Consider the following 27,544-nt stretch of genomic DNA (forward strand, 5'->3'; position numbering starts at 1 on the left):
TTTCTCTTTAGTTAAACTTAAATTTAGAAGAAAAAAATTCAGTTCACCCCTTTATTTTAATTTTTTTTTCTCTTTTTGCAAAAATGAATTCTCATCGAAAAATGATGAACCCAAATTTGAAAATAATGATGAAGAACATCACCATCCACAAGGCTAAAAGAACAACACCATTTCTTAATTCTGATGAAGAACAACATAAATTCGAAAAATTTTGGGGATTACATTCGAAAATTAAACGGAAATTTGCACATTTTAAATAGCAGAAATTCGCACATTTAACCAGAAATTCGCAAATACTAATACCGAAACCTCCATGAGAATAGCAGCTCACCATTTTTGTGAAGAACAACAACAAAAACGACCAAATTAAACCTTTCTTCTTTGAATTTGGGGGTGAAATGCAAATTGGGGATTTTAGGATGAACCTTAGAATTTTGGGGTGAAATGAATTTGGATGTAATTCAAATTGGCATGGAATTAAATGTTGAACAAGGTTATTTTGGTGAATACATTAAACTCAGCTTTTCTACCTACTATAGCCGATCACAATTTCTACGTGAGTGCTGTGAGCAACTAAGGTGAAAAGTTCGGATTTTTCATGAATAATCAAAAGTAAGGGTTATTCACAGGAAAACGTAAAAAGTAGGAATTATTCTCAACAACTTTTCCTTATTTTAAAACTAAATTTCTTATTGAGGTGTATTCAATTGAACTAGCTTAAACTCTTTAAAAAAAAATATTTTCTATAAAAGTGTAAATTCATATTTTTTATTTTTTATTTATTTTTTTTATTAACGGACTACTTGTATAGACTCGCCTCACGGTGGGACGGTCTCATAAAAGACTTGTTATTCTTATTATAATGAAAAATTGAAAAAAATAAGTTAATTATCAAAAAAAAATTCTCAAAATAAGCGTCTACATGCCATTTGTGTAAATAATATTAACTTTTTACTTCAGAAAAAATATACATCCAATAAGATAATATGTAAACCTTTTGCCACGATATGTATATCTTACTCAGATTTTCAGTTTTCATCGCTTTAATTTTTTTTCACTTGATCCTACCCATATATTTAATCATATATATATATATATATATATATATATATATATACATATATATATATATATATACATATATATATATATACACACACACACACACACACATATATATATATATATATATATATATATATATATATATTTCAAGTGAAAACCATCCTTATATAAGAACCGTAAAAACCAATCTGCCTGACAAAAAAATATTACTTTTTTACTATGAAGGTGTTACTTTTTTTTTAAAAAAAAATGATACTTTTAGGCAAATAAGTGTTACTTTAAGAAAAAAAATCATAAACAAAAAAAATTATGAAAATAACTCACAATAAGGTGTTATTTTTTATATAAAAAAGTGTTACTTTTCAAAAAAAAAAAAACGTATTACTTTGTATTTATATATTTTTTTAAAATAACACTGTTTTTTATAGAAAGTACCAATTTTTTTAAAAACAAAAGTAATATTTTTATTTGCAAAAGTAATATTTTTTCTGTGAAAAAATAACAAATTTTTATCGGAGATTTTGCTTCTCACGGTTCTCATATAAGCATGGTTTCCACTACAAATTTACCATATATATATATACATATATATATATATACATATATATATATATATATATATATATATATATATATATATATATATAATTGAGTGTTTTATTATTGTTTATATATTTATTGTTTGTTTACATTTTTTATAAAATTTAAATACTTTTACAAGTGCATCAAAGAATTTGTGTAAAATAAAAATAATAAATAAATAAATACATTGGGAGGGAGCAGTCGACCGATACAAAATGAAAAAGTAAGGAAAGGTGATTGAAAAAAACGATTGCCATCTTTTTGCAATCCTCAAATATTTTCTCCATTAAAGCTTAAATCTAGGTTTTTTTTTTTTTTTTTTTTTTTTTTCTTGAAACAATTAGGGATTGCGAAAGATGTCTCAGACTAAAAAATTAATGCCAAATTTAGATCAACAAAGCACAAAAGTCCTTAATCTCACTGTTCTTCAGCGATTCGATCCTTCCATTCAAGAAATTCTTCTTACTGCTGCTCATGTCGCCTTGTACGAATTCAACGTTTCTCTTGGACAATGGGTCAGTCATTTTCGTCTTTTTTTCTTCAGATTTGTAATCCTGTATTTAATCCATGTTTTCTTAAATTTTTTTTATCGATTGTAGAGCCGTAAAGATGTTCAGGGATCCCTGTTCGTTGTCAAAAGGTATCAACAAAAAATGTGGATTTCAGTTGAATTTGATATTGAAATCAACCTTGGTGATTGAATTTTTTTTTTTTTTTTTTGATTTTTCTTATCTGCAGGAATAAGGATCCTTGGTATCAGTTCATTGTCATGAATCAAATTAATACAGGTTGAGTCATTAAAGTCGATCATTTGATTGAATTTCCAGTTTTGAACTTATTTGCATCATGGTTGATCGATGTTTGCATAAGAATTTTTTAGGGGTAGTATTAATTTGAAAGTTGAAAGTTGCACTGTTTAGATTCTATGTCATAACAGAAAACTTTAGTATTTTTTTGTTATGAATGCGATGATGGCATTCAAAGGTGTTATAAATGCCGAATCACAATAATGTGATGATGAGCTCATTCATTTTGCTTTGCTTCTTGAGATTTTAAGTGAGTTTATTTTTAATTAAAATGATTGAAACATGCAGCCTTGATTGAACTTGTGAAAATTATCAGCTGCTTATGTCTTGTTTTTTTTTGTTATTCTTTCCGAGTTATCTATATATAGTGTGGTTGTACCCTTCTCTTTTCATTTTCAAAATTTTAATGGAAAAGAACATAACCATGATCGTGTCCTAGCTTTAACCCTTATAGATGGAGATTATAGAGTTCAATTTATTGTACTTTTTCGAATCAAACACCGCTCTACATGGAACCCTCATTTGTGTATATAGTTGCAAATTGACACTACCTTATGGAAGTCTTTGCTTTTTGACCCTAGATAAGAAGTCTATGATGGTGGTGACTTCCATGGCAATCAAGTTTTAATCATGGTTGAACCATTAAATACTTGTGGATGTGTGTCTGAAATCAAGATCTTTGTCAACCACAACCACTATGTTACTAGAGTTCTTCGTTCTATTTAGTTTTCTTCTTTTTTTGGAGGGAGGGGCTGCCTCTATGAGCGTAGATTCTAGACTTCTAGTTATGTGGTTTCTAATACCAAATTCCTTTTCCCATTTAAAATATCCCTTTGTCCTTGATGACAGTTTTTAAAAGTAAATATATTATGACCTATGACCTTTGAGAACAAGAGCGTGAATGGAGGCTATGCTTCTTGGAACATGTGGAGGTAGCTAATGAGCATGCATTAAATGTTTTTATATTTTACCTTTTTTATTCTCAAGGATCTTAGATATGAATCCAAATCCATCAAATTATTGAATATGTGTTTTACTAGTCATACTTAATTTTAAGATATGTAAGTACCAAATTTATTACCTAAATGGCATTGTTTGGGACTTCATGACAAAATATTAAATGCTATATTTCTTCTTATTTGTAGGCGCTTAATCTTTTGTTTCATTTGTGGTCTTAACAAGTTTTCTTATTGGAAGGTGTAGCTTATGATTGCTATAGATTTCCCTTAGTACCTTTCTAGCTCTTCAGGCTGTTGTAAAGGATTGGCTATAGGAGTATAGGTTTTCTAACAGTTACTCTACTTCTCAAGCGACACACTGTAGTTATAGCCAAATGACACATGAATTTAGTACTTATAGCCAAATAACAAGGATTTTTGAGGGAGATATGAAGAAATAGGGGATTGCACGAATTTAGGCCCCCTATAAATAAATTTGTGTGTCCTCTTTGAAACTAGATAGTTTCAATATGCTCACTCTTTCCACATGAGATCGACACACTCGAAAATGGGTATGTTTTTGATTTGTAGTTGTAATTAGAGAATAGACATAAAAAAGTGTTGGAAGGACTATGTGGATGAGAAAAAAAAGAGAGAATGAATTTGTGGATGATATTAAAAGTAAAGTATGTGAAACCACAATCAAAAATAGAATGATGCAAATAAAAGGTTCATACCAAAATAGAATGTTTGTCAAATTTATGGGATGCCTTTCCTTGTCTTTTGGACATATCTTAATAATATTGACCTTTTAAGGAATGTGCAATGTGTTTTCAATTTTATTCACCTTCTTGATTGCACAATTTGGTGATTAAGAAACTTAACTTTTGAGGATGTTTGCTTTTTTCATCATGCTCAAGTACTTGCTACTTTCGAGCAAAAATAAGATTATCAATTAAAGCCGTGTAGTGTGTACGTTATACAAAACATGAGCGTAAAAAGCTCTCTGCTTATATTTTGGGTCTCGGAATCAAAAAACTTGTATATCAATTTTTTTTGTCTAGAATACAACGCTTTTGCGCATACCTTGAAATCATTAGTGGCAATTTTATCTGATAAAAAAATTGTTGTGGCTTTTGTGCGTTGGGGGAATGTTTTCCTCATGATGCACACTTTTGGCGACCAGTCTTTTTTGTTGGGCAAACAAAGTGAGATAGACATCTTTAAACTGTGATGAATTTTTAGTGTTTCATGGATGTAAATATATTGGGTCTTGACTTTTTAAAGTCAGTTTTTCAATGTACTATTATTGATAAGATTCACGCTTTGTCTTGTTGCAGAAAATCATGTGGAGAATCTCTCTGGGAATTTTGAATTTGACGTTCAAGTACCTTACCTTTTGTACAGAAATATTGCCGAAGAAGTTAATGGTTTATGGTTTTACAATTCATCTGAATGTGAGGTGGTTGCTGATCTATTTAACAGGTGAACTATAGTGTTAACAATCAAACCTTATTGATGAAAATGATTGAAGATTTTTTCCATTTCTATCCCAATTCCTTTTATCGTGTCAGTTTTTTGTGGGTGTTTATTTCCATGCACAAATTTTCCTCTCTTGCCTTCCATATGGCTTTGGTTATATGTGCAGATTCTGCTGCGTTTAACAGTAACTCATTGGCGTTGTACAATTCTATTGTTGTCTCGTCATATTTTATTTTTTGCTTGGCTGTCTTGGAGGATGTTTATATTCATATTTGTGTCTCTTGCTACAGGATTATTGAATCATATGCAAGGAGTACTTCAGAGCCGTTGGTGAACAAAAGGTAGAAGCTTGCAATGATTGATTAATAAATGCGTATTTGTACTTTATACTTCTTGTGATTGTAAGAATTAATTAGGTTATTTCTATGGAGTTAATTGAAGGAAGATATAAATTGGGAAACCACAGGACCTTTTCTAACTTTGCTTTTATGTTTTGCTACTTTCCGCATCTAATTTAGTTGTGATGTGAATGAGCCCTGAAAATTAAATTTTCTAACCACTTAAATTAATTGAATAATTTTCTTCTATAGGATTGTATGTACTTGATTATTTTGGCAATTATATAGAGCATCAAATTAACATCACAGTGTTAACTTAAATGTTGACTTCGTATATTGCAGTGAGTACAAGGAAGTTGAACCTGTTCGATCTGTGGCAGTGATGGGCATTCCATTGGAGCCATCGCCTGTGCCATCTTCAACTTCCATTAATGCAGCTGTTGCTACTGAGAATGCTATCTCAAGATTATTTGATGTCAGTGTTTGATAATTTTGACAAATCAATTTTCAAAAACTTGTATATTTACTTCAGTTTATTCTTTTGTTTGCTAAACTTTTATCAGAATGCTTAGGACCTATACTATACATATTGTGAATATTTAGGATCTTTCATTCATGACGAAAATCCAATTTCAGTGTACTAGCATGAGTCCTGCCTTGTCTGTATCAGTAACTTGTTGATATGAGATTTTTGGTGCATCATTATCTGTTTGCTAACTTATCAATGTTTGATGATTAATGATCCTACTATGCTTCACATGTCAAATTGATCCGGGTAGGGTACTTGCATTAAATGTATATGTTTTCCCTACCTTATCAAAGCTGGGTGTCATATGGCCTCAATGATAAGATACCCTCTGATTTGGGGCTTGTGTCTATGGCCCTTTTATTGCATTGCTTGCATATGAAAATATGCGCCTGACATTCCATGGAAGATCAACCTCTAAATCTAGGTTGCTGACTTATATTTAATTGAAGTCTAGTTGGATATATTTTTTTTTAGCTTTCCTTTTGAAAACTAGTGAATCCCCAGGACCTTATTTTTCTTTAAAACTCTTGGAGATGAAAATTATTTCAGATCCATTTTTCTGTGGCTTTAAGACCCCACAGCTTTACTTTCTACAGCAGGGGCTGCCAAATGATAGTTAATATACCAACATTTAATTTTTGCATGATTTGATTAACGAGCTTAACCTTTGATGGTCTGAAAATGTTGTTGACATGTCCAAACTTTAAAATTCATTAGTTTGCTACCAAGTATATTTACTTTGTTAATGACCTCAAGATGCATGAAAGATGGTTCATAATTGTTGAGCATGGAATTTTATCTGATGATTGGTTTGATGTGATTTTTTGTACAATTTTAGGCCGCAGCAAACATTTCTAATTCAGGAAAGCCAGTGCAAAGTTATCATCCGTCCAGTAACTATTTGGTGTCAACGGGAATCTCTAATTCGATACCTACTCCTGCTGGACATCTTCAAGCATCTTCTGTGGCTACGTCAGCTCCAGCTGTTCATCTAATAAACCAACATGAAGCTGATTCAGGTTATGGAAGCAGTCAGATAGCCAATCTTGTCACACCTGCTATCTTCCACAACCCCCATTCTTCGTCCTCTACAGTTTCCATGCCACCTATTTCATCATCCTTGCCACTCACTGCTCTGCAGTCTTCATTGTCTGTCCAGCGACCATATGGTGCCCCATTTCTCCAACCTTATCCTCCGCCAGCACCATCACCGTTTCTTACACCACAGACTGTTGCTGCTACAACCCATGGACCTGTTATTGATAGGGAGAGTGTTCGCGCTGCTCTTATGGCGCTTGCCCAGGTTAACATATTCTCCCTGATTTTCTGATTCTTTTGATATACGGTTGCTATTATTCCAGCCTGCTATAGAGTTTGTTGGTCTAAGTGATGATCATTTATGAATGAAAAGATGCTCGTTGATAGAATTGGCAAAAATGAGGTTATTTATGCGAATTCGTAATTCATAACTTAGTACGAAAAAGGAACAGATTGAAAGTTTACAACCGATTTCATCCTAAATGTGTCGAATAGTCTGGTGATAATGGAAATGACTACCACTTGCTCAGTAGTGCCTTTTGTTATCTAGTCTTCTAATTTTAGTGCCCATCTCATGGATAATTGTGTGGATTTGTGGAATTTTTTTTTCTCAACTAGATATGAGTTCTATGTCCTGTGTGCTAATGCTAAAATAATGAGTAACGACTAGTTAAATGTGTTGAGTGCTTGGCTCATTTTTAAAGGTCTCAATGTATTCTGTTTTTCTAACTAGATTTGAGTTCTATGTCCTGTTACATGAAGCAAATATTGCTTTCATTTTTAGGGATTTACCTGATAAATGTTATGCCATCAAGTTCGTGCATAGAAAAAATGTAGTTTTTTTCCGTCTTGGTTATTAAGATTTAAGACTATACACCATTAACTCAAGTGTTTTACTTCTGTGACTGTTGAAGGTCGCAAGAGCTGCAGTAGTTTTTCTACAAAAAATACTAGTATTTGCATGTAATGTTGTCTAAATACTGAAACTAGCTTTGAAATCTGCTCCAGGACAATGAATGCATCGATATGTTCTGGAAAGCATTACAGCGCGTGCACCGAGGGTAAGAAGTAGCTGGGTGTTTTTAAGACACATGTACCAGGCTTTTGTCTTTGCTATTCCCAATTCCTATTGGGTCCCTAATTGCTGAATTACCCGCCACATTCTACAAGGGCATCCAGCAGTTCAATGCTTTTCCGGGTGCTAAAAACTGGCCTGAATTGCTTACTCCGGTGGAAGTGGTTCATAAATTGTTCGCCTGCTACCAGTTTGTGGCGATTGGAGTAGATTGTCAATATTCTAGCATGGTTCAATTAATTTCATCATGGGATTAGGTCTATTATACTGGTTTTTAGGCTATGTAGTTCATTTTCCTTCGTTCTGAATAATTGATGAATAGGCAAGTTGCTGATGCTACCTCAGACTTGAGTACAAAATGATGATAGTGTTTTTGTAACCATAGTGTCGGGAAAACTTTTCTATTTCTCTCAAAACACAAAAAAGTATTACTAGTTCATGGACTTCATGCTGATTTTCGAAATGTGTAGGTCGGACATTAAAGCCATGAACCACATTGAGTTTTATAGGTGCATCTTTTGATAGAGAAAACATCCATTGTACTTCATTTGGGTCTAATGAGTTTCGCTTGTATGGTGGGCTTGTAGTATCGAGTCCGTTCATCAATGGCATTGCTAGCTTTCCAATAAGCTCACTAATTGTTAGTCGTCAATGTATGTCTCTTTTGTCTAGCCATTGTTATGTTGTTATTCCTCTTTGGTCTCATATTTTTATTAAGGGGTGAATCTAGGATTCCTACGTAGGGCATGCTAAATCCAAATACTCTTGTAGACATATACTATATCACTCATTAGTGGAGAGAATATAGATTGAAATTTAGAAGATTGAGCTAATTTTTTTACTTGTTAAATTTAATATGTATTTTTTTTAAAAATGCTTGCAGCAATTTTATTAAATCAAGCGAAATTAGAGTTATAAGGCATTGAGGGAAAGGATACATATAGATAGTTTTCCCAACAGAGCCTGAGTTTCAATGAGCAATCATATGAGTCGTGATATTACCACTACGACGAACAACACTACTACGAAAACCAAAAAGAGACAATACAAGTTGATGTAATCTATCAAGAAGGAAGAAAAGAGAGTGTCCTGTCGGCTTCCTGCTGATACAGTTCATGACATTTAGGCTGTCTCCCTCAAGATGGATGGAGGAGTATCCTAAGAAAATTGCTAGCTCGATTCCATCTACAGTTACAGCAAGCTCACTAATACCACGAGGCCAGAGGGCACATACTTGTTTCACACCAGCTGTCAGGAGGGCTCCATGGATATCACGAACTACTGCTCCCAAACCTCTATCAGCATCCATAGCTACATGTGCATCAACATTAATCTTGACTCAATTATCCTCCAAGGGAGACCAATGCCTAGGCATAGAGTGAGAGACATTGCAGAAGTGATATAGAAGCATAAGAGTTGTAATCGCGAACCAGTGGTAAATTGAGTAACAGTCTTGACCGTGTTGAGAGATGTACCTTCAAACATGAATTTATTCCTGACAAACTAAATGGCCCAACATGCAGTGGCTGTTAGCAACACTAGATTGTTGGAGACGTTTTCTATAAGCCAGGTGAAAAGAGCATAGAAAGAAGTGCGAGGGGCATTCTGGAGCACGAGACCAAAACCGGGTGATCTTTCCGAGCCCCAATATTCGAAACACAATCCACCAAAGCATGAAAAATGGATTCCGAATCCGAGTCCTACTACAAATTGGAGAGGGTGCTATGTGCCTTCGGTGACGCTCTTCATTAACTGTTAGATTTCCTCTGCAAGATCTTCAAAGAAAGTGATGAAGCTTGAGAGGGCATGTTAAATTCCACCGTCTATTCCAGAGCAAACCATCAGATCCAGGGATAGTAGAGGCCGTGTTATTAGACTCACTTAGTCTACCCAACCAATATCGCGACTGAACTGAATATCTACAATCCTTAGTATGCAACCAGAAAGCACTGTCATTAGGCTAGCCGAGGGATAAGGGGATGCTCAGTATGGCCTTTCGAGTCTCCTCATTAGCATTATGCCCGATATTATCCAGATTCCAGTGACCATTATTGAAATTAATAAGAGCGCTCACTCTTAACAAGTTATCATTAGCAACACTACTATTCAAACCACGAGCGACACCATTTACAATAATCCATTTATCAGAAAGAGGATTAATAGAAAGCTCGTTACCAACTCGCCAAACTAATCCTTCCATAAGGAGAGATTTTGATCCCCATAAGCTCCTCCAAGTATAACTAGGATCATAGCCGCAATTGACATATAGAACATTCGAACGTTTGAAACATCGAGCTTTGAGAAAAGCCGTGAGAAGGGGACACTCACCAACATGAATCCTCCATATCTGCTTTTCTAAGAGAGCCGAATTGAAAACTCTAATATCTCTAAAGCCCATGCCACCCTTGCTTTTCAAAAGACACAATTGAGATCAGCTATGCCAATGCATTTTCGACCCATCATTACTAGAACTCCACCAGAATTTAGCAACCATGGAATTTATCTCATCAACGACCCCGTCCGGGAAGCGGAAGATACTCATTAGATAAGTGGGGATGGCTTGAATAACAACTTTAATGAGAACCTCCTTACCGGCCCGAGATAAGAACTTTTCTTTCCACCTTGAAGCTTTTTCCATATTCTCTCCTTGATGCTTGTGAAAACAACCTTCTTTGATTTTCTGACAATAGTTGGGAGGCCTAGATACTTCTCATGTCGGTCAACCTCGACAACACCTAGGCGTCTTGTGATCTCAAGCTTCACATCTGATAGGACATTTTTGCTAAAAGATATTTGCGTCTTCGCATAATTAACTCTTTGACCAGAAGCTCGTTCAAAGATGCCAATGATATTGACAAATTTTGAGCATTTTTGCATAGACGTTTTAGCAAAAATAATACTATCATCTGCAAAAAATAAGTGAGAAATAACTGGGGCACCCCTACAGACACGAACACCATGAATCTCTTTAATATCAGCAGCTCTAGACAGAAGGGAAGAAAAAGCCTCCACACAGATAAGAAAAAGATAGAGAGAAATAGGGTCACCCTGACGAAGACCTCTCAAAGGTTTCAGATCACCAAAAATGCTACTATTGAGCTTGAAATTGAAGGATACACTTGAAATAAAATTCAAAATCCTTTTGACCCAACATTCACTAAAGCCCATACGCCACATAACCTTTTCCAAAAAACCTCATTCTACCCGATCATATGCTTTACTCACGTCGAGCTTAAGAGCAAAAGAGCCATTTGTGGAAGAGACTTTGCACTTCATAGAGTGGAAAACTTCAAAAGAGATGAGAGCGTTGTCTGTAATAGATCTTTTCGGTATAAAAGCTGTTTGATTAGAAGAAATAATATCTCCAAAAAAACGTTTTAGTTTATTAGCCATGACTTTAGAAATGATCTTATAGAGCACATTGCAACAGCTAATAGGGTGAAACTCAGACATAAATTTCGGGTCTTTGCATTTAGGATTCAAAGAAATGCAAGTGTTATTAATACCTTCTAATGAAGCTGTACCACGCCACCAATATTTCACAAAAGAAATTACATCCTATTCCACATTAACTAGAATGGTTGGAAGAAAAGAGCATGAAAACCATCCGAACCAGGAGCTTTTGTAGGGTGCATTTGGAACAACGCATGCTGAATCTCCTTATTCGAAGGTTCACTGTCAAGAACTATGTTCATCTCCTCTGAAACTCTGCACGACAAACCACTCAAAGCAACATCTACATCATCAGGGGCATCAGAATGGAAAAGTTGAGTGAAATAATCTACAATGATACTCTGCATGACCTTCGGATCAGATTTCCAAACACCATTATCATCAGTCAGCCCTTTCATTGAGTTCCTCCTTTGTCTAGAGCTCGCTTTATGATGAAAGTATTTTGTGTTTTTTTTCACCATCCTTTAGCTCGTTTGATCGCGCTCTAAGAAACCAATACGACTCCTCGAAGCAGTGTAGACTATCCAGCTCTTCACTGAGGGCTTTGCATGTTTGAAGAAAATTTGCATCCGGAGCACAATTTTGGAGTTTTGAGAGGCTTCTTTCAGTTTTCTTGATTTTCTTACGAACAACACAAAAAGTACATTTAGCCCAATCAAAAAGACCTTGGCCACATTCTGCTATTTTGAATTGAATGTACCCCTTGGTCTACCCAACCATGCTTCCTCCACTACCCTTTTGCAATCATCATTAGACAACCATAAGGATTTAAACTTGAAAGTTTTGTTGTCATCTTCCACATTTGGGGAGACCCCAGCCTGTAGCAGAATAGGTGTGTGATTTCCCCTAGTCCACGTGAACATCAAACAGAGGATAAAGGTCACACTAAGATGTTGTAAGAAACCTATCCAATCGCTCCTTTACATGAGTATTAGGATGATTTCCCCTGGTCCACGTGAACATGCTCCTCCTGAAACCCAAGTCTTTGAAGTCACAATCATCCACACAGTCACGAAAAGCCTGCATTTCCCTTTCACTTCTAGAAACACCTCCCATCTTCTCACCTGAACTCAAAATCTCATTAAAATCACCAAAGAAGGGCCCTGAGCTGAACTTCTAAGAGAGCGGATAAGATCCCAGGTCTTATTCTTTTGTGAATGATCAGCCCAACCATACATTCTACAACCGAACCATTTATTAACCCTATCTGGCTCCACAACTTTAATCATGATATGATGGGTTAAATATGAGATAAGAAAAACAACAAAACCATTCCACCATAGCCCAAGCCCCTTGAGTTCCCCACACTACTAAAACAAAAGCCAAAATCAAAACCACATCCAACTCTAACAATATCTAACTTCTCCTTAGTTATCATAATTTCTTTAACAAAAACAAAATCCGGTCAATCCCGCCAACACCAATTTTTGAGGGCTTTAATTGTCAGGGGATTGGCTAACCCTTGACAGCTCCAACTCAAAATTTTCATTGTTGTTCGCGGGGTTGTACATTACCAACACCCGCTACTTGCTCGATAGAATCTTTGTCCCCCATATCAATCCTCTTAAGTTTCCTACAATCTGTCTCTGCATCTTCCATAACAACATCTTCAATATCCGCTTTCCTTTTACTGAGAACACCATCCTTATTAGGTTCTAGGATCTGTACCCCACTGCTGATCTTGCTTGGATTCATTTTATACAAAAGCTTCACTAGTTTCTTTTTATTTCTACCCATCTTTCTAGAATCAGAAGCACCACAACCCATATCATAACCAAGCTTGTGCATTATCACAGTATGTTGCTCATGGGGTTCGATAGCTTGGCAAGAGGCTGCCAAACAAGGATCAAATGACCCTTCACTCCCTGGGACAGAAATAGCTGCATGTTCTGCCTAGAGGTCGACAACTTACTGACATAAGGAAGCAAGTGTCTTATTCTTCCCCATATTGTCGACACCTGTCCTAGAAGTGTCTTTAATACTAACCACATTCTCCTCATCATCAACTTCATTTAGCTTCTAATTCTCGGAATGCCTACTTCTTTCTCTCATCCGTAACAATACAAGTTGGGGCATGGGGTTTATGTGTAATGGGAGGTTTGGGTGTGAAAAGTGTGTGCCCTTTCCCTTTAAGAGCATCAACTTCCTCTTTAAATTTTCTCAGACCTTTGCGTGGAGAAGCCTTGATATTTAAGCTCCAACGGTTACCCTTATCTCGATCTTTATCCGACACAATCCTACGGTCCTTTTCCGTAAGACTCATGACACCACATAGAAAACAAAAGTGGGGTAAGCGTTCATATTTCAACCCTATATTCACGATTTGGTTCCCTTTGAGACGAATTTTCTGAGTACATTTTAAGGGTTTAGTCACATCAACTAATACCCTCACTCTACGGTATGGGTCTATCTCCAACAAGTCCTCTTCCACATCAAGAACGTCCCTAATGGCCGCCGCAATACTTCTCACCCTCTCCACAGAACGAAAACCAAAAGGTAGGTTATAAAGACGAACCTAAAAAGGAGAGAAATTAAGAGTTACCTCTGACAGAACCGTATCATTAGAGATTTCTTACAGAAGAAGTAATCTTTGTTCAAAACATCAAGGGCGCTTTTCCATGACCCTTTTTTTGTCCTTCCAATGTAAGAATTGAAAAATGAAGACATTTAAATCCATGGGGCTGATGATAACACTTTCTTTGAGGTTTCAAATGATGTTCATCGTTCGTTTTAGGGCATCAAGATTAATGGGTTATCTGTGAGTAATTTACCCACCAGACGTAACCTTATTTTCACATCCTTCTCTTCTAGATTTTCAGTGCTGAAATCCAGAATATCATCATTTTCTTGAATGATTTGTAACCGTGCACATTTGTCTGTGATGTCATCTGCCATTTTGGGAATAACACCCGAAGAAACCCGTCAGAGAACAGGACAAAAAACCTTAGAAAAGGGACATAAGTCTAGAGAAAATCTAGAGAGAAAAATCCTAACTCGTAGAGAGCAAGGGACTTAACAGCGAACATATTATTAAGTGACAAACCTTGAACACCTAAATTTTATATGTTTATGTTTGGTAAATCACACATTGTTGTATGAGACGTTTTTATTTTCAGACGCGCTCTATACGTAAGTTAAATAATCTAATTAATACAAATTAGGAGAATATGAGCTTTTTAATTTAAGGTTATTTTACTGAAAAACTGTTTTGACAAAGGTAACGGTTGATAAATACACTAATAGGTGCATGTTAATTTAGTGATAGGAGTTCAATGATTATGATGGACTAATATTCAAACAATCAACGTAATATTTAATTTTTTTACTTGCCATTTAATTTGTATATATACATTAACAAGTATTATTATATCTTATAAAAATCTTATATCCTTGTATTAACTTTAAATTTATATTTTTATGAAAAAAGCAAACAATTACTACTCATTATGTCCAAATATTATACTCCCCCAATTCTTTTCAGTTGTCCCATTTAGTTTTTTGACACTATTTATCGATCACTCTTAATTTGTATTTTATTTTTAATCTAGATGTCAAAATATAGTCACGTGGGATCTTGTTTGATTCGTCTCAATATAAATTTTATTAATATCAAATTTTTATAATTTTTAATTATACACGATTAGAGATATTTAAATTAAATTAGTGCATTAAATAGTGTGCTAAAACTAAATGGGACAATTGAAAAGAATTAAAGGGAGTATATGATTTCTTATTTAAACTAATTTATTTTATTTATTTCACTTCTTTTCATAGAAAGGTTCATGAGCAACTTTACTCTAATAATTGAAAATATATCCAATTTGTACTTTATCAGTAATTAAACATTACAAATTTACATTGACCCTATATAGGGTCATTGATATTATTTATAATAATAATAATAATAATAATAGTAATAATAATAATAATAATTATTATTATTATTATTATTATTATTATTATTATTATTATTATTGTTATATAAACGTCACCTACAAAAAAAAAATTTTAAATCATTTTACCGACTCTGACTAATTTTTCTTTCCGCAGTGTCCACACTGATTCTCGATGCAGCATTGCCATTAATGGCGGCGCTAATTCGGAGTATGATCAAGAGTTCAACCTTCATAATTAGCAGCCGCGCAATACCTAATCCCCTGCCTTCGTCTCTACTTTCTCGCAGAGGCATAGCTTCCAAGCTCTTTATCGGAGGTATTTTCCAATCTTTTGTATTGTTTTTCTTTTTTAATATATCGCATTTACATGCTTTTTTTTTTTTTCGTTTTAAAATTTAATTTCGTTTCGCAACTTTAGTTAGGTTGTTGTTTGATCCTAAGAGGATAATGATGCATTTTTCAGTTTTTAATCTCTAACCGCTGAATTGATCGTTTTTAGGGAAATCAAGTTGACATCTTATCACTGAATGTGAAATTGGAATTCCTTTGATTTATGTAGAATTGCGTTGGTGATTAGTCCAATGAGTGTGAATCGCTGAATTGGGTGAATTTAAAGAGCATGAATGTTATTTCTTTCTAAGGACGATTGTTCCGAGATGTGGAGATTATGAGGCTTAATTTATGTGAAATCATTATATAAACTATTCTTTAGTAATCCAAGTTGTATTTGTTTTACTGAATTGAGGGAAAAGGTGTATTATTTGATCTTTTGATAGAGCCTTACTACAATTCATAAATAGTTACAAGGGTAAGGCCTCATACATTAGAAACCAGTAGCCTGACCTCGTAAAATCACGAATAACAAACAATTAGGTTTTCAGAAGTTTAATGACTGTTTCTGCCAATATTTTATATAATCATAGTTGCTCCATACTTTAAGGACTGTGCGATGCTCCTCCGTGTATGGTGTGAATTGGGGTGTTGTTGAGATTGTACGCCTTAATGCTGGCTTGAAAAGTTGCTTGACCGATGGCTGCTTCCAAATACTACACCATTGAGAATCACCATCCACTGTTTAAGTAATGCGAGCACGTGTTACTTTTAGGGTTTATTTGAAATGCCATGAATGACTAGATGAGTACTATAGGTTTCGTGAGGTTCTAAACTGAAAATTTAACTTCAATGGAGATGTGTTACCTTCTTGGATTATGTCTTTATAGTTGGTCTTCATCTTCAGATTTCAAGCAGCAATGTCAGAATTCCCCCTTTTTTTTAGCATATATACATACTTCAAACAATCACAACGTCATTTCACCATCTCAATGCCACTAAGTAGCTCTTTACCCTTGTAATAATAAAAGGGTTGTTTGACATCATCTGCATTTCACATAAATAATTAATGCACATGATTCAATTAGTTTGTTTTCTATGTTTTGTTGTAATGTATAACCAAGATCTAGACTTGGCGGATGAATTGCTGCTCCTAAATATTTAATACCCCTGGGTCAATATCTTGCCAAACACGAAGTTTGGGCTTGTTGTGACAAGTTCAACATATATTTTGTAAAAACAGTGAAAGTACTAATTTTATATTTGTCTTATGTATGATGAGACACAATAGTTTTCAGTTAAGGAAGCTTTTGCTACAAATTGTAGCTTCTCTCACTAAGAAGACAAACATGTTGATAAATTGTTAGTTTGTTACTTTGAAGATGTAATAGTTGTACGTGGCATATAGCACTTACCTATTTGATTTTTTAATTTGTAATTTAAGTTATTAGACTTACCTATTTCAATTCTTTAGGTTTGTTAAATTACATTTAAGACCAATACTAAAAGCATTGATTTCATTGGAAAATGAACTCTGTTGACCCTCTTTAGTTCTTTTGGGATAGGCAGCAGCCAGGAGGTATAAGATTTGGCTTGTTAAAAGTGATTTATAAAGGTTTAAGGGAACTAAAGTACTCTCGGCTTTCTTTTGATACATTTAAAATTGTTTTTTGACAACTGGTGCTCTTTGCTTGCTCTACTAATAACACTTATATTTTTCAAGGATATATATATATATATATATATATATATATATATATATATATATATATATATATATATTCCTTATATATATATATATATTCCTTATACATAGTTCTCAAAATTTAAAGCCTTTTTTGTTTTTCACAAAGCTAAAATACTAATTCAATTACCAAAAATATCAGTCATCTTTTTAATGGTTCACGGATGCATCTGAAATTTATGCATCTTTTCATTCATGGCGCAGGTAGCATGCATTGATCTTGTGTCTATATATATTTTTTTTCCGTGATATTTGTCATTATTTAAGCTCCAAACTTCATGGATGCTTTGCCACTCACTTGCATTTCCAATTAAGTAGAGACAAGCCAAGCTTCCTGTTTGAAAATATCTTAGCACTCTAAATGTGGCTGGTGTAATACCTAAGATGCCTAGGCTTTTCATTGACCCCAACAAGAAGGCCAAACATCTATATGATTAATAATCTGTCTGCTTTTGTGTTCCAGGACTTTCATTTTATACTACAGAGAAGACACTATCTGAAGCATTCTCGCAGTATGGGCAAGTGATACAAGGTAAAGTACTCACTCTATATTTTTCTCTAGTTCGGCTCACTTCCTATTTGATGATGGTAATGGTGTACTGTGTCTGCTTGACAGCTCAAGTTTTACAAGATCATGTTTCAAAATGTTCCAAGGGTTTTGGGTTTGTAACTTATGCATCAGAAGATGAGGCTGATAAAGCCTTGACAGAGATGAATGGAAAAGTATGTCTTTTGTATTTTAAGCTGCTCTATGTTTCAATATAGTTATAATCCTCGTATTAGATGATTGCTGTAAACTTGCAGCAACTACACGGTCGTGTTATCTTTGTGAGTTATGCAAAGCGTAAATGCAATTTTCAGGAGGGAATTCCTGTAGCACGAGGACCACCTGAAACACAAGTACATGATGCGAAAGCATTGAAGTGATGGAAACACGAGTTCAACTATTTGCCTAACATTTAATGGCACTCCTTACTCCTTAGTTCTGCAAACGAAAATAAAACAACCCTTAGCACACTACCGGCCTTAATTTTCTAGTTTCAGATGATGTTTAAAGGTCCTATAGGTGATAGCATGTTATGTTCATGGAGTTATCTGAAAGCACTGGGCTTGTGTTCCGTTTCCTTTCTATCATGCATACTAGTCTAATCTCTTGAGAGTAGAGAGTAGAGACTTGAGACTAGAGACTAGAGACAGTGGAAGGTTCAGTTGCTTCGCATCAGTCGAAGGTTTGTTGTTCTGTTAATCAGTCAGGTCTTCACATATAAATTGCATTGCAATAGCCTTTGTATCCATTTTATTATGGTAACCAAGTTTCCATGTTTGCGAGTTTAGGAAAGAAGAGGAATTAAAACAGTTTTTGCTGATTCCTGTAGGATAGATATTACTATCTTAGTTATTTCCAGTTCATATATTTTGGTGGACTGAATATTTTGAGATTGAAATAATACTATAGTTATTGATTCCGCATTCGTATACTTCAAATGTTCTACCTTTATCAATTGTTTGGTGAAAACTTATTACTACTCCATAGTCCATTGTACAATACAACAACACACCATCACCGTTTCTCAAATGTGAAAATGGCATAATTTGTGTGAATATAGTTGAATGTGAATTTGTGAGTGTAAATTGTTTGTATCATAAACATATAATGGTAATCTAGAAAGATTATGATGATAGTACAAGCTTTCGAGAGGCTTGTGGGTCTCAAAGATATGAATCAAGAAGACAAGAACTCATCTAATTTCTTTACAAAAAATCTGAATGTTCTTTCTCTCACCCTTTTCTATTTATAGTACTTCTAATACTTATTTCTAAGTTTTAACTCGAAATAATTATAATACTAATTATTAGGTGATTGCTACAATACCCCTTCCAAAAGCCATTTGTTACAGATTTGCTTCCTCGGCTCCTCTTTAGCGCAGAAAGTAAGTACAAAGCCAATATGTTATAATTAGAGTTTCTCTATCCGATTTGCATCATTCCTACTTAGTTTTTTTCCCCAAGAGAGTAGTGTATCAATCTCTTTTTGATCTCATATTTGAACTAGTTGCATTGTAGTTTTAGCAGATTGAATTTTTGGATGCAAAACCGCAGTTTCTTATGTGCCGAATCCAATAAGCTGTGGGTAGCTAATGCTTGCAGTGTAGACCCTTCTTTTAGCATAAGACATAGCAGTATCATTTTCTCAATAGGATATCTTTTTCTTTTTATCCTTAAGGTCAATTTTGATCAGGCATGAACCTCCATCCTTGAATTGATTGTATGCAGGTTAATGATTTTGGGAGCTTAGGTTCTTCATTAGGGTTGAAATCAAATTCTAGGTTATGCTGTTGCTACATTTTATGATTAAGAGTATGTTTGGGTAACACTTTTAGAAAAGTAGGAAAAGAAAGAGAAAGGAGGGATATGTTGGTGTGTTTTCCTTTTAATTTATGTTTTTGTTCAAAAGATTTAGCTTATAACAAATTTTAAGGACCTTTTTCTTCAAATACTCTTCCCCTTGATTTTTTTTCCTCTTCCCTTTTCCTATTTGTACGGAAAAAAATCCCTTCATTTTCCTCCCTTCTTCTCTCCAACTGTCTCATCCAAACATAGCATAAGATCCACTATGAGATTGTGTGCTTTGGAGGGAAGAGAGTGTTTCAGAATTCTCATTGATGCTTTAGGGAATGAGACCTAGTCCGTCCTCCATTCTTTGGGATTATTCCCTCCACGATTCCATCTCTAAAGGGCATAACTTTTTCGAAACTGGGTTTAAGACTATTTCTTACAGGCAAGGGAGGGGGGATTGATCACCCTATAGGTCATTAGAATCGAATTTCTGTCGACGATCCTAAGTGCGGAAGAGAAAACTTCTAGGCAATCCTATGATTCTGAGGGGCAAACTTTTAGTCTTGGATATGCAAGATTAGTTTGCTTCCCCATAAAAAAGTTTCTTTAGTACAAAAATACTTGTTTTCTCAAGTTTTTGCTCGTTCACTGATACCTTTTGCTTAAAAAAGTTGTTCATAAATGATTTTGATTTTGATTTAATAGTTCATTACTTAATTAAAAGAGTAGTAGTAGTTACTGCTCCCTCTATTCTCGTCAAATTTACTCCTGCACAAAGGTGTAAATAAGGAAAAGTGGTAAAAATTGGCGAAAATGTATGTTTCAGTTTTCACGGGGAATTTAGAGAAATTTGTGGATGGAATCGGAATGAGAATGTAAATTAAAACGATAAAAATAAAAAAAAGAGCAAGTTTAATGGATAAACTAAAATGAAAAAAATGAGCAAATTGTTATGATAAATATTGAAATCAAGATGAATTAAGAATAAGTTGGACTGTAGGAGTAATACTTATCTCAACTATCAAGATAGGAGTATAAAAATATTTTATTGAGTGAGTGACGAAGTAATTACGTGAATTTGACACTGTAGCCTGTAGCTGAAGTGATGAATAACGTAATAATTAATAATGCCTAGTAATGTGTGCCCTATCCTCATTCCTTTATCTTCATCTCCTTTGTGGGCTGTGGCTTGGCTTTAAGTGAGGACCATAATGGTCTGGATTCTGGATGTTCTGATCTCCAACACAATGGACCTGCTTTAAGGATAATTATATTAAATACGTGAGTTATTCTTGTGAGAGGCTGTTTCTCAGTAAAATAAGCTTAATATAAGAAGTTTGTATGTTAATAATCTGTTAAAAATTGGGATACGTACAACAATTCATGTTTCTTTATAGTAGAGCTCTACATCTGCTATCGAAATGTTTGGAAATTGATAGTTGGTTGTTCCTACATGATTTACTAAAAGTACATTTTATTGGAAAACCAAGACAAATAAGGAAAGGATTGTTTTCCGGGAAACAAGAGAAAAGTGTAAATGCGATTTAAATTTACAAACTTTAGTCATTAAATAAGGTATTATTGTTATAGTACAACACAAGATTAAGAAAATCAGAACCATAAAAGGTGTATATGATGAATATATGAGTAAAGTGCACTTGAAATTAACAATTTAATTTTGGTTAAATTCTTGAAAATAACAAAATCTTTCACTCCTCTAATAATTTCACATTTGTTAGATTAATGGAAAATAATTAAAAAGTAAGATTATTCATAGCAAATGAGTAAAATATCGAATTATTTCGATAACTTTTCCTTTAATTTTTGATTTAGGGCTAGAAGATTTCTTTTATGTCCTATAAGTAATGAGAATTAAATTCTTATTATAAGAGTAGAAGAGAGAGCCTTTAAGCACTAGTTCAACCTATACATTTAGAGACAACTTATTTAAAATAATTATCAAGTTAGAAACTTAATTTTATAACAATAAGTTCAAAAACTAGTAGGACTTACTATATACTTCTAGATTACATTCAAAATATAAATCAAACCAATTAAATGAGAAATCAAAGGTAACAATAAAAATATATAATTCATATTGATTATTAAATCACTGTATGTTATTAATAAAGTTACTCCCAAATTGACATAAAATACATATCTTACATCATCTGTTATAGCAATAGTATTTTACTAGTCCTACTATTCATTAGAGTATAAAGTTTTCCCACTTAATTTCTAAATAATAGACTAACAAGAAACCAAGTAGCATTAATGTAGTATGCAATTCCTTTTCATTGCAACAAATGGTACTATTAAACTACTAATTAACTCGTCTATGGTCATGGCTACCAACTAATCTATCATAAATTCATACTTGATGCTTTTTCTTCGTTGAAAAGTTTTTAACTTCTTGAAGCTTAAGAGGAGGTTAAATGTTGCTAATATAAGTTTACAGCTACAATCAATGATGTAACATGAAATGAATAAGTATATATATATACATATATATATATATATATATACATATATATGTATATATATATATATATATATATATATATATATATATATATATATATATATATATATATATATATATATATATATATATATATATATATATATATGCAAATTTTTTAGTAGTCGCTTGAGATGAAATTATGATTAAATATGGTATTAGTCGAGTTTGATAGACGTATGTTAAACGTAGGATTTCTTGAAAGAATGTATATTTATTTTAGATTCATATATGGATGAAATTAGCAATTACATTAGATAAAGGAGGTGTTTGATAATTGGCTGTTGGCTGTTCGATGTTGCCTTTTGGCTTGTTTAATCAGCTGAAAAAATTGTCTGCTTTTGTGGTTTTTAAGTTAGTTGAAAAAACTAGCTGTTAATGGAGATTTTTGGTAAATTTAAGAGTATTGGTTGTTAGTTATTTATTAGAGAATATGTGGGTTAACAAGCCAAAAACTAACAAAAAAGCTAGATAGAGTAGTTTTTTTTGCTATTTAAACACTTTTCGAAAATGTGATTGATATTGTATGAGATGTTCTTTATAATGAGCCTATAAAACAATCAGTTTCAGCCAAGGAAACACCACATTAGGATTTTGGACCCACATTTACAAAACTTAGATAGTTAGAAGTCTCTAATTGCGTTCGAATGTACTTCATAATTCACATGCCTTCCATAATAACACAAAGACCAAGTTTCAAACAGAATAATTTAACCTATTTACGATTTTTCTATAAAATCTCAATTACTGATTAACTATAAATAATCCTATTTATTATTTCACTTAACCTGTATTATTGTTTGGGTTTTGTTTATCGGTTGCAGTAGGTCAAAATATGACCGTTGTCATCAACCTTCTTCAATGCTTAGTATCTCCATTGATGGATACAGCAACAGCCTCTTCAAGTTCAAGAACATTTTTATGTTTTTTTTGAATCAATCTCATTCCTATTTTCTTTCATGAAGAGCATCACCTATTCCCATTCTTCTTCAAGTAGGAGTTCAATTACAAGGAAAACCCCAAGATGTAATCAAAATATGGCCTGTAACCCACATCTTGCTTAACGATTCCTTTTAAGTTCAAACCAAGACAATTTATCTGGGTCTACACTCATTGTTTTACACATACCACCCACATGCTCTAATCCAACCCTATTTTTCTTAAATACCCCACCATACCACCATTTTATAGTAACTTCATCAAAGAAACTATGAACAACAAATCAATAAAAAAAATAAAATTTTATTAGGTTGAATTGACAATAAACAAAATTGCAGAATTTATAAGATTTAACTTACCATTTGGAAAGGAGAATTGCATAAAGTAGCTTGGAGATGAGAGAATTGCAGCGAGCTCCAATGGTATTGTTTATAGGAGATGGAGATTAGATGGAAGATATCACAAGAGAATGGATTCGAATGGGTTTACAGGAGAGAGAGAAGATCAAAAGTTATTTGGGAGGTTTTGTTTAATGGCAAGTAGTTGAATGTTTAATGGTAAATTAAAAAATAAAAGAAAAGAAAATATTATTACCAACTAAAATCGATAGTGGGTAACCAAACAACAGGGTTAAGTGAAATAATAAATGGTATTATCTATGGCTAATTGAGAGTTGAAATTATTGCAAAAAAACTTGGAGAGTTGAAATTATTCCAGAAAACTTGTGAGTAAGATAAATTATTTTAGGTAAATTTATATAAAAAAAAAAAAAAAAGCAAACAAAAAGGCGGGAAATTTTTTGTACAAACTAAAAGTTCATCAACAATGAAATAAATTGCCAAATTTTCTAGCAATCGTGATTCTATTTTTATTTTTCACTTCTTATATTTTCAGTATATATTTCTTTTATACATTCGGGTAACAGAAAATGATACATATTTGAAAAGTAAGAAATAATCATGTTTTTTTCATGATTAAATCTGTCTAAAATCTAAATTCAATTTTCTATATTTCTTCAAAATATTTCCTTTTTGTAAAACTATCTTCAATAAAAACACAGCAAATAAAAAAGACCCACAAAAAGAAAACTCCCAATCATAACACACAAATTATCTAACCTTCCTTCTCTTCTCAATATCTTTTCTCTTCTCTCTTTTCTTCTTTCCAAAAATTCCAAATATTTTTTTCTTCCTTCTTCCACTTTCCCCATTTTTCTATTTTCACTACACAAATTTCCTCTTTTACCCTCCAATACTCGTTGTAAAACTACCAAACTGTCCCTCCCATTCAAGTGGGCTCCATCTATATCCTCCATTTTCAGACAAGCTTCAGTCACGTGTAACACGAGGCCACCAGGACCTCCTCCTACGCACGTGACCTCCACACTGCACGTGACATGACCACAAACTACGGTTGCGTACAGTATGTGCACTTCCCCACTTAGCCAGTGTCGTTCCACCGATACAGGTAGTAAGCTTGACACGTTGACCGCCTTATGACCAGTAGGGTCCACAACAATCCAGCTCAGCTCCAGGTCAGCATAGAGATTCTGACACGTATCTTCATGGCTAGGCCTACTGATTGGTGTAGGGACAGCTTCTTTGGGACCCACCAAGTCAATTCGAAAGGGAGAACACTTGAACCACCCACTCACCGTTTCTGTCGCTTGAACTTTACTGAAGATGCATTTTCCACGGTAGAATATATCAACGGCTGAGATTATTTGATCAGGAAGAGCGGATAACGATGGTGATGGAGATGGAATGTTGTGATTAGGAGGGAGAGTAGATAAAGAAAAGAAAGAGCGGGACCCACCTTTGAAGGAAGAAATGAGATGAGTTAGAGTTGAAGTAGTTGTAGATGGCCATTTAGAGTGACATATGTGGGACCAAAGTTGGTGGTCAGAAGAAAGAGAGTGGAGTTCCGGTGTGACGCAACCTACAGAAGCTAAGCTACACCCGTCTAAACGAGGGAATATGTGGGCCCTAATCACATCTTCTGGAAGGCTAGAAAATGGGTTGGATGATGAAAATGAAGAAGAAGTGATGATGGGAGGAGATGACATGGGTTTATATGTGAAGTTAATTGCGGTTAAGGTTGATAAATGTTGAACGTTTATTTCCTAAAAGAATGTTGAATGTTGTGGACAAAATTGCTATGAATTTTAGAGGTTTATATATAGTAATATAAGGTGGGGTGTATCAAAGAGTGTGAATGAGACATTGAATATGATTTTTTTATTTTTTAAAAATTAATTAGATTGATTTTTGATAAAAAAAATGAAAAGAAAAAGAAAGAGGATGGAATAATATATATTTTATTTGTGTGATGAATTATTGACTAATATGGGATTCAAAGGACTCTTACTCGGTTAAGAGAGGTTTCAATCAAATAAATTAATGTATGTAGTATACATTATAGACATTGGAGAATGGAGGAGACTATTATTATCTGGCTAAAGAAATCCCCCAACACGTTCCTTAACAAGGATATATTATCTTTCTAACATAAAATTTAGAATTATTCATCAAATCACATTTTAAAATATATATTATGTTATTTTTATTATTTATTTTGCTTTTTAATTTACTCTTTCAAATATATTATTGTTCTTTATAATAAACATCTTATGAAACACTTTAGTTGTTGGTTTATACATTATGATCATTAATATATCATTCATGTTACATCCAAATTAATTAAATTGATCATCACAGAATATAGGAAAGATATATCAAAGATGTGTGAATCTTTATAATTAATTCAAGAAAGATTGTTAGCATTTCTTAAACTTGATCTTGTCAAGTTTTGGATTGTGTATGAATCATGATTGGTAGGTGAAAATTAGAGTTATATATATATATATATATATATATATATATATATATATATATATATATATATATATATATATATATATATATATATATATATATTGTTTGGGATTAGTTTGAGATTGAATTTATTGAGTGAGAAACTTCCTGAAAATGAGAATCCAATCGTGTTGATTGCAAAGGTAACATAATTAAGTTGTATCTTGTTTTCAAGTGGCATACTATATTGATAATGATGATTATGACTTTAAGTTGTATCGAATTGGAGTTTCAGGTAATTTTTTAAGATGAAATTTGAAATTAAACTACTTATTAATCAAAAAGTCATATAAATCTTTTTTTTTAAAGACTTAACTTAAATCTTATTACTGAACGATTCAGCGCATGAACCAACTCAAATTTCTTCATAACAATCAAAATCGATCATCAACAAAGGAGAAGAATGGTTAAAATATTTATTTACGGGTACAATTATGGGTGGAATTAACTCTTTGTCCCATTCTTTTTTATGGGTATGAATTGTCGTCTTTCTTCTCCCCTTAGACTCTGATTATAATTTTTTATGGACTGGATACACTGAATACGATGATGATGATGAATTATAAGTTGAATTAACCAGAAAAAGAGGATATTTTAATCAATAAAATGATTTCTTGAGGGATATATATGATTAATTTTATATCCCTTTGATTCATATGTATATTCTAATAATCTAAATCACCACACATCAAGATCAAGTTTATCAAATTCTCTTATCTCACGACCTCCATGAGCTACAAGACTTGATCATCTTTATAGAAGGCATGTTGTACCACTAGATTAAATATCTCATTAAAGGCCAAACTTCCATTTGGTGCAAATTCCTTGTTCACTTGTCTATCCTTATACCTTTCCTTACACTCACTAACCAAATAACCTTTCCCACTTATAATCAAAGGTCATGTACTAATGTCCACTTACATTTAATAATTTAATACCAATATTTTTGCTTACAAATTGCAACCAATAAAGTCTTTACATGAGCAATGGAACAACCTTAATACTTTTTTTCACTATTAGTACTATTATAAGGATATGGGAAAACTTTCCAGGAGGTCACCCATCCCAAGATTGCTCTCCACCAAGCACGCTTAACTGTGGAGTTTTTAACAAATGAGCTCCCTAGAAAAAAAGATGCACCTTGTTGGTATGAGTAATCTATCAATCATTTTTCAAGCTAAATTTAGAGCATTACACTCACCCCCACTTAAGAATACAACGTCATATATATATATATATATATATATATATATATATATATATATATATATATATATATATATATATATATATATATATATATATATATATATATTTGTGGTCTTGAATTTTTAGAAAGGAATTTTTTTTTTTTACAATATACTTATATGTTAGCTCTTATTTTAGATACATTTTATTTTTTTTGACGAAAATGGGGGAAGAGGGGTTCAGAAACCTCGTGGTGCACGAGCTCATTCAATTGGGCATGTTTAACTCGAGCTAAGGTACTATTAAATCCGAGCCGCCAACAATATCATCAAATTCATTACTCATATGATTTGCCTAATCTTTGGTTAGTCAACGCTAATCACGTTTGATTAAATTAAACATGCTTAATT

At 33.2% G+C, this 27,544-nt stretch overlaps 3 protein-coding genes across 5 annotated transcripts; 2 read left to right on the top strand and 1 right to left on the bottom strand.

Moving 5' to 3' along the window:
• The first annotated feature begins 1,855 nt into the window (after positions 1 to 1,855).
• Positions 1,856 to 8,479, top strand: LOC130813199 (mRNA-decapping enzyme-like protein). Its single transcript, XM_057678963.1, has 8 exons — positions 1,856 to 2,162; positions 2,247 to 2,287; positions 2,386 to 2,435; positions 4,732 to 4,876; positions 5,164 to 5,214; positions 5,554 to 5,686; positions 6,579 to 7,043; positions 7,787 to 8,479. Exons 1-8 carry the CDS (start codon positions 2,004 to 2,006, stop codon positions 7,841 to 7,843), a joined length of 1,101 nt encoding a protein of 366 aa, XP_057534946.1. The 5' UTR covers positions 1,856 to 2,003; the 3' UTR covers positions 7,844 to 8,479.
• Positions 8,480 to 15,314: 6,835 nt separating this feature from the next.
• Positions 15,315 to 18,752, top strand: LOC130812859 (small RNA-binding protein 11, chloroplastic-like). 3 transcript variants are annotated; one of them, XM_057678479.1, is made up of 4 exons: positions 15,315 to 15,518; positions 17,740 to 17,808; positions 17,893 to 17,999; positions 18,081 to 18,752. In XM_057678479.1, exons 1-4 carry the CDS (start codon positions 15,392 to 15,394, stop codon positions 18,201 to 18,203), a joined length of 426 nt encoding a protein of 141 aa, XP_057534462.1. In that variant the 5' UTR covers positions 15,315 to 15,391; the 3' UTR covers positions 18,204 to 18,752. The 3 variants fall into 3 exon arrangements, with proteins under 3 accessions (XP_057534462.1, XP_057534464.1, XP_057534461.1); XM_057678481.1 differs by having other exon boundaries at positions 18,138 to 18,752; XM_057678478.1 differs by having other exon boundaries at positions 17,740 to 18,752.
• A 3,664-nt stretch (positions 18,753 to 22,416) lies between these two features.
• On the bottom strand, positions 22,417 to 25,240 carry LOC130812858 (probable F-box protein At2g36090). The gene has a single exon (XM_057678477.1). It carries the CDS (start codon positions 25,136 to 25,138, stop codon positions 24,119 to 24,121), a length of 1,020 nt encoding a protein of 339 aa, XP_057534460.1. The 5' UTR covers positions 25,139 to 25,240; the 3' UTR covers positions 22,417 to 24,118.
• Between the last annotated feature and the right edge of the window lie 2,304 nt (positions 25,241 to 27,544).

This window comes from Amaranthus tricolor, chromosome 5 (assembly GCF_026212465.1).
Source record: "Amaranthus tricolor cultivar Red isolate AtriRed21 chromosome 5, ASM2621246v1, whole genome shotgun sequence".
NCBI classification, from domain to species: Eukaryota; Viridiplantae; Streptophyta; class Magnoliopsida; order Caryophyllales; family Amaranthaceae; genus Amaranthus; species Amaranthus tricolor.